Raw genomic sequence first — 8,283 nt, forward strand, 5'->3', positions numbered from 1 at the left:
CTCAAAGAGCAACCTATTTGTTCTGTTGGTGCTTTGAAATTTGCTTTATTTGTTCTCCAGTCTGCTTTCTGTTTACACTGAAGTAAGGAAGTGTGTCTTTTATATAATACATTATATATTTAAATCCACAATTTTGTACTCCATTTACCAAACATCTTTATATGGTACAGTCTACATTTTCTTTAGGCATAGATTGATGCCTGTCTCATTTCACTGACCAACCTGTTGTCCTTACTCTAGGTGATGAGAATATTCCAGAGATAACAGATTGTCCACAAATAGGTGATTACCTGCTGATGTCAGAGGACATTCTGGCTTATACAGACCTGAAGCAGCTTGATGGATTTGCAAAGAGACTTTTTTGTGATGCCTATATGTGCATGTATCAAAGCCCAAGGATGTGCTTGTATAAATGATGTGCAACAGAATTCAAAAGGCTGATAGTGAAACTGACCTTTCAGAAAGTTATTGGAAATAGTCTTTTCTTCAGTGTTCAATATCCTTGAGTGATGGAGATCGTTGAATGGGAAGTAATAGGTCTGACAAATGCTCCTATACTATCTTCGACTGAAATGCTGTGCATGACAAAACAACTTTGTAAAGATGGCTAGGTATTTTGATTTTGAATTTAAACCTGTTTTAAATAAATGTCTGATGCAACTAATTCTCATCTAGTATTTGTTGTATTGACACAAGCAAGTACACAGGGTTTATTGAATCAGAAGATAAAGCCTAGATGCTGTTGCTGGATTTGGTAGGTGTAGTTTGGCTACAGATTGTAGCAAAGAAAATAAATTCTTGACCATATGGTACAAACAGCTGGACTTTCATGTTGGGAAATCAGACTGTTATATAAATTAAATCTGCAATAACTATTGGAGAAATATCTTCCATTAATACAATTGCAATGTTATAATTACATGCACACATCCTATGCCAGACATAATTTTCTATCTGAATAAACGATGTAAGAATGAAAGAACGTATAATCTAATTTTTATGAAGCAATTACTCATTTTCCACAAAAATCATTGTTACTAATCTTCCTGTTCTATTCAATTAATTCATGCAATGTGTCCATTGGAGATTGGCAGTAAATACTGGCCTGAAGTACAGTGGTTTATTTGACCATTTAAGAGTCCATCATATGCTAATAGGGTCTGGAGACATCACAAGGCTGAAAGAAGAACAATTTCCTTTCCCCAAAGGACAATAATGAACCAGATGGGTTTTTAATAATCTGGTTGTCTACCATTTTCAAGTATGGTCACTGTTACTGTACTAGCTATGATGGGATATCTTGGTTCAGTTTAAATTCATTAATTAAAGTTTGGAAAAATTGTGGCAGGCCTACAATTTTCTGGGAGTGCCAACTGTGCCAGGAACTGAGGATTCAACTATCTAGTCAATGATCATCTTGACTATCCAGCAGTTAGGTAGAGAACGGAATGTTTTTAAAGTGTGGTGATGGACACCAATGAGTTACCACAATTGAATCAGTTAGTTAAAAACCTGTGTTTTGAAGGTCATTTCAATTCCATCCACTCCTCTTGATAATTGTGAATAAATATTTCTATATTTTGACAAGTGGTCTTATGATAAGTATAATTTAATTTGCATTACTTACCATCTCACCTTCATGACATCTCCAGAGTGCAAAGTGGTGCCTGAGGCTGAACCATCTTTAGCTGCTTTATCAATGACTTCTCCTATATCATAGGGTCAGAAGTGGGATGTTTGGTGATGACTGCACAATATTTAGCACTCATACTGAACTAGTCCATGTCCAAATGCACCAAGTCCTGGGTGATGTCCAGGTGTGCACTGATAATTAGCATGCAACACTTGTCACAGGTGCCAGACAATACCTTTCTCAAACAAGAAAGCGCATAACCACTGCCCCATGACATTCAGTGGCATTGCCATTGTTGAATTCCCCCCACTTTCAGCATCATGGTGATGGGGGTGTGCTTACCATTGACCAAAAACTGAACTGGACTAGCCATATAAAGACAATGGCTACAAAGCAGGCTAGAGGTTAGGTGTCCTTCACTGAGTATCTCACCTCCCGACTCCTGAAAGCCTGTTCATTAGTGGTATATATTAGGAATGTAAAGATTTCCCTTTGCCTGATTGAGAACAACTCCAATAACACTATAAACATGACATCATCGATGGTGTCTCCATGGTTAGCTGTACTAGGGACCAGGGTTTGATTCTAGACTTGGGTGACAGCGTAGAGTTTACACATTCTCCGTGTGTCTGCATAGGTTCTCCAATTCCCTTCCACAGTCCAATAATGTACTAATTGCCCTATAGTGTTCAAGGATGTATAGGCTAGGTGCATTAGTTATAGTAAATGCAGTGTTACAGGAATAGGGTGGGGGTGGTCAGTGCAGACTTGATGGGCCAAATAGAATCCATACAGTGCAGGAAGAGGCTATGAAAAGCAGCCCACTTTATTGGCATCGCATCCACAAGTTTTCACTCACTCCACCACTAATGCAGGGTAGCAGCAGCGTGTATATCTGTAAGGTGCAGAAATTCACCAAGGTTCCTTACATTGCACCTTCCGAATCCATGGCCATTACCATTTAGAAGGACAGTGGCAGCAGATAAATGGGACTACCACCCTGTGCAATTTCCCCTCCAAGCTATTCACTATCCTGATTTGTAAACATATCACCATTTCTTCCATGTTGCTGCAGGAAAAATTTGCAGTTCCCTCCCCAACAGCTTTGTGGGTCTACCTGTAGTAAGTGGACTGCAACAGTTCAAGAAGGCAGCTCGCCATTACCTTCTGAAGGGCAACAAGGGGATGGGTCATAAATTCTGGCCTAGACAACATCCCATAAATAAGTGCCAGTGTTTTGGTGATGGCTTGTAATGACTTCACCGTCCATCTATGAAAAAAAGCAATGTAATTGCTGGGTTGGACATTTCTGCGATTTTAGCCATACCAACAGGCAACGAAGTAAGTTTTCTATTCACCAATCTCCATTAAAGCAAGGGAGAGGTAGTGGATTCAACAATCTGTCTTCACTGTTACCAAGCTCGATATAGAAAAAAAGATTTGCTGCTGCTCTAATGGTTGTGGAACTCTATTTGCTAATACTGTCAACAAAGAGACCAATTAAAGTGAGCAGAAGTAACTCTAATATATCAAATTTGTGTAGTGTTAGATTTCACATCACGGATAAACTTCTGTTGATTGTAATTAGAGCACTCTGACTTCCAAAACTGGATTTTTTGGTTCTTTCACATTCAGAGCAAATGTAATTCAACTCTGAGCAGGCAGTAGCTACAATGCACAAATATTCAGCAACTTCGTCACGAGGTTGGAATGTTCCATTTTTAAATATATTGGAATAAAAAAAGACATGAAATTGTTAATGACAGCCCCAATTTATTTCTGGAAAAAAAAAATCAATTTTGTCAAAAATGTAAAGAAATATCAGAAATGAGGCATTGTGCTGTACAATTATCATTACTAATCATCCATGATTGAATAGAATTACCTAATCTTGTTACTTATGATAAATTTAACAATGGACCCATTTAATATTATTTGTTACACTCTCATAAGTTTTTTGCTCCCCTTACTTTACGTAGCTTGTTCTGATCCTTTCCTTGGATGCTAACTAATACTCTATTTTCAACAAATAGCATTTTCCTTTATTAAGGCAGCAAAGTGTTAAATATCACACAGAACACTGCCGACAATTTATAATATTACCATTTTTTAAACTGTAAAAGGTTTATGGAGATTACTGGTGCTGACCCATGGGACGTGATGATGATCCCAATGGTAAAAGCATCGAGAAAGTATCAGCAAACACCAAAGCAAAATGAGGTGAATTAGAATTAAATCAGATACATAAAGAAAAACTACGAGTTAGAGTTTGGATTAAGTTAGAAAACAAACAGGAAATTAAAGTTTTTCGGAAAAGAAAAACTCTAGGAATAATTTACTATTTACAATTACTTTGGCCTGTTCCGGTTTCTTTCAGCCTTTCAAGCATATTCTACCATTCAATGAGATCATGGCTGACCTGTGGTCTAACTCCATATACCTGTCTTTGGCCCATACCCCTTAACACCTTTGCTTAACCAGTAGTTATCTGTCTCAGATTTAACTCAATAACTGATCTAGCAAATCCATTGTGGAAGACTTCCAAACATCTACTACCCTTTGTGTATAGAAGTGCTTCCTAAAATCTCTCCTAAATAGCTTGGCCCTAATATTTAAGTCTATGCCCCCCAGTTCTAGAATCCCCAAACAATGGAAATAGTTTAACTTTATCTACACGGCTATATCCTGCTAATATCTTGAAGGCCTCAATCAGAACACCCCATAACCTTCTGTATTCTAGAGAAAACAGGCTTAATTTGTAATCTCTCCTGAAAACTTAACCCCTGAAGTCCAAGATTTGTTCTTGTAAACCTAGTTGGTATTCTGTCCAAGGCCAATATATCCTTTCTAATCTGCTCACAGTAGTCTAAGTGATCCAACCAGGCTTTTGTATGACTGAAGCATAACTTCTACATCCTCATACTCCAGTCCTCTAGCCACAAAGTCCAATATTCTACCAGATTTCTTGATTTTTTTCAGTTGTATGTTTTCTAGACCGGTGATGTTAAAGTAGCATGTTAAGATCATAAATTGAGTCATTAACAGGATCCTGCAACGTGACAGTAGTATTTTGTCCAAAATACATGACAAGATTATTTCATCTTATTGGTATAAATATAGCAATGTCTTGACACATGATTGATTCAAGGCTTGTAGCAAAGCAGTGCTTTGTTCAACAGTTTGCCACCCATGGTTCCTCTTCATCTTGTCATGAATTGCTGTTCTCTAGACATGATACTCATTATTTTCCAATTTGAGGAACTTGGTGGCTTTGGTAGAGGGAATAAAATTTTAATAAAAGCTTTAAGGAGCATCATGGAGTTAGTGTCATGTTAAATTATGGTCTCTAAATGTGACAACCTGACCACTCAACAGCAAGTAAATATATAGTAGATATTGAGGAAATGAATCTTCTTGCTTCTCATGTGTCTTACTTAGCTAGATCTTTCCCATTTTAAAGCCCTTCTTAAAATCTACCCACCTTTATTCAAGCTTTCAGGCACCCTCCTAACATGGCCTTGCTTCAGCATTCTTTTTCCTCTGGTTTTGGCAGAGGAAGCGGAAATTGTATTTCCTTTGCTATACTGTATCATCCAGTCAGTTGGTTAACATGTCAGTTGCATATGATAGCATTCCACAAAAAAGTTAGTCAATATGAATTTATGCAAGAAAGTCATGTTTAACATACCTAATGAGTCCCACAAAGTCAAAGCACAAGGAATTAAGTGGTAACATACTGGTTGGATAGAGAATTAGCTATCAGACAGGAACAACTTATGATCTTGATATGCTATTTAACACCACAGATCGAGAAATCTAGTGGAACATTGACCCTTGTGGCTAGGGGACTGGAGTATAAGGAAACAGAATAGGAATAAATGGGTTTGTTTTTGGAGTGGAAAGCAGTAACGTGGGATCAGTGCTTGGGCTCCCAAAATTCCCAGTATATACCAACAATTTGGATGAAGCAAACAAATGTAATATTTCTACGTTTGTTGACACAAAACTAGATGGGGTGTCAGAGTGATGAGGAGAACCTTTAGAGTTTTCAGTGAAATTAGACAAGTTGAGTGATCAAATGCATGACTGATGCAACATAACTTAGATAAATTTGAAGTTGTTCACTTCATAAGAAAAACAAAAAGGCAGAGTATTATTTAAATGGTATAGTTGGTTGATGTACATTGGTCACTGAAAGCAAGCCTGCAGGTTAGCAAACAGTTGGAAGATAAAATGGTGTGTTAGCCCTCATTACAAGAGGGTTTGAATACTGGAACCATGAAGGCATACTGTAACGCCACAGGGATTTTGTGACTACATCTAAAACATTCTGTATACGTTGTCTCCTTACTTAAGATATACTTGCCATAGGAGGAGTGCAGAGAAGGTTCACCATACTGATATGTATGCAGGAATGATGTTCTATCGCATATCAAAGGGACACAGCTTGATTCTCTACCTTGTGATAGGGGATAAGCCATCTCAGACAGAGATGAGGAGAAATTCCTTCACTCAGAAGGTGGGGAACCTTTGGAATACCCAACACAAAGTTGTAAAGGGAAAGTCACTTCACATATCTAAGAAAGAAATAGATTGGCCCCTCAAAGATCAGCAAGGCGGCCTTTCTGTGGAGCCATAGAAAATGGGAAGATGCTAAATGAATATTTTGCATCAGTATTTACTGTGGAAAAGGATATGGAAGATATAGACTGTAGGGAAATAGATGGTGACGTCTTGCAGATTACAGAGGAGGAAGTGCTGGATGTCTTGAAACGGTTAAAGGTGGATAAATCCTCGGAACCTATCAGGTGTACCCGAGAACTCTGTAAAGCTAAATAAGTGATTGCTGGACCTCTTGCTGAGATATTTGTATCATTGATAGTCACAGATAAGGTGCTGGATGATTGGAGGTTGGCAAACGTGGTACCACTGTTTAATAAGAGCGGTAAAGACAGGCCAGGGAACTATAGACCGGTGAGCCTGACTTCGGTGGTGGGCAAGTTGTTGGAGGGAATCCTGAGGGACAGGATGTACTTGTATTTGGAAAGGCAAGGACTGATTAGAGATAGTCAACATGGCTTTGTGCGTGGGAAATCATGTCTCACAAACTTGAGTTTTTTTGCAGAAGTAACAAAGACTGATGAGGACAGAGCAGGAGATGTGATCGATGTGGACTTCAGTAAGGCATTCAATAAGTTTCCCCATGGGAGACTTATTAGCAAGGTTAGATCTCACAGAATACAGGGAGAACTAGCCATTTGGATGCAGAACTGGCTCAAAGGTACATAGGGTGGTGGAGGGTTGTTTTTCAGACTGGAGGCCTGTGACAGTGGAGTGCCACAAGGATCGGTGCTGGGCCCTCTACTTTTTGTCATTTACATAAATGATTTGGATGCGAGCATAAGAAGTACAGTTAGTAAGTTTGTAGATGACACCAAAATTGGAGGTGTAGTGGACAGCGAAGAGGGTTACCTCAGATTACAACAAAATCTTGATCAGATGGGCCAATGGGCTGAGAAGTGGCAGATGGAGTTTAATCCAGATAAATGCGAGGTGCTGCATTTTGGGAAAGCAAATCTTAGCAGGACTTATACACTTAATGGTAAGGTCCTAGGGAGGGTTGCTGAACAAAGAGACCTTGGAGTGCAGGTTCATAGCTCCTTGAAAGTGGAGTCACAGGTAGATAGGATAGTGAAGGCGGCGTTTGGTATGCTTTCCTTTATTGGTCAGAGTACTGAGTACAGGAGTTGGTAGGTCATGTTGCGGCTGTATAGGACATTGGTTAGGCCACTGTTGGAATATTGCATGCAATTCTGGTCTCCTTCCTATTGGAAAGATGTTGTGAAACTTGAAAGGGTTCAGAAAGATTTACAAGGATGTTGCCAGGGTTGGAGGATTTGAGCTACAGGGAGAGGCTGAACAGGCTGGGGCTGTTTTCCCTGGAGCATTGGAGGCTGAGGGGTGACCTTATAGAGGTTTACAAAATTATGAGGGGCATGGATAGGATAAATAGACAAAGTCTTTTCCAGAACTAGAGGGCATATGTTTAGGGTGAGAGGGGAAAGATATAAAAGAGACCTAAGGGGCAACCTTTTCACGCAGAGAGTAGTACGTGCATGGAATGAACTGCCAGAGGATGTGGTGGAGGCTTGTACAATTGCAACATTTAAGAGGCATTTAGATGGGTATATGAATAGGAAGGGTTTGGAGGGATATGGGCCAGGTGCTGGCAGGTGGGACTAAGTTGGGTTGGGATATCTGGTCAGCATGGACGGGTTGGACCAAAGGGTCTGCTTCCATGCTGCACATCTCTATGACTCTATTTCTGGAACTTAAAGGTGCCAGGGGTAAGAGGAGAGAGCAGGAGTATAGCATTGAGCTGGAAGGTCAGCCATGATCGTGTTGAATGGCAGTGGACTTGATGAGTCCTGTTTTCTTTGCTCCTATTTTCTTTGTTTGTGTACTTGGGGTTTGGAGAATTGCGGAGAACCTGTTTCCACCAGCAAGATGATTACTAATCAGTAAAATAACTCTGAGGAAGATTCCAGGGGAAGCAAGATTTCCTTTTACAATTATAGAGGCAATTGAAAAGAAATTCAATAGTTCCTTAAAAATATGTTTGATGTCAATTTGAAAAGGAAATTTTGTAG

At 39.3% G+C, this 8,283-nt stretch overlaps 1 protein-coding gene across 2 annotated transcripts in view; it reads left to right on the forward strand.

Moving 5' to 3' along the window:
- The window catches only part of cyld2 (cylindromatosis (turban tumor syndrome) 2), a 28,422-nt gene extending 27,758 nt beyond the window's left edge, over positions 1-664 (forward strand). For both annotated transcript variants that reach the window (XM_043710745.2, XM_087994768.1), the window contains one exon: positions 241-664. In XM_043710745.2, the coding sequence (XP_043566680.2) occupies positions 241-416 (176 nt within the window). In that variant the 3' untranslated portion in view covers positions 417-664. The remainder of the gene's footprint in view (positions 1-240) is intronic.
- The last annotated feature ends 7,619 nt before the right edge of the window (positions 665-8,283 follow it).

Source organism: Chiloscyllium plagiosum, unplaced genomic scaffold (genome assembly GCF_037043375.1).
Source record: "Chiloscyllium plagiosum isolate Xiang-an unplaced genomic scaffold, Cpla_swu_hap1 HiC_scaffold_15, whole genome shotgun sequence".
Classification (NCBI taxonomy): domain Eukaryota; kingdom Metazoa; phylum Chordata; class Chondrichthyes; order Orectolobiformes; family Hemiscylliidae; genus Chiloscyllium; species Chiloscyllium plagiosum.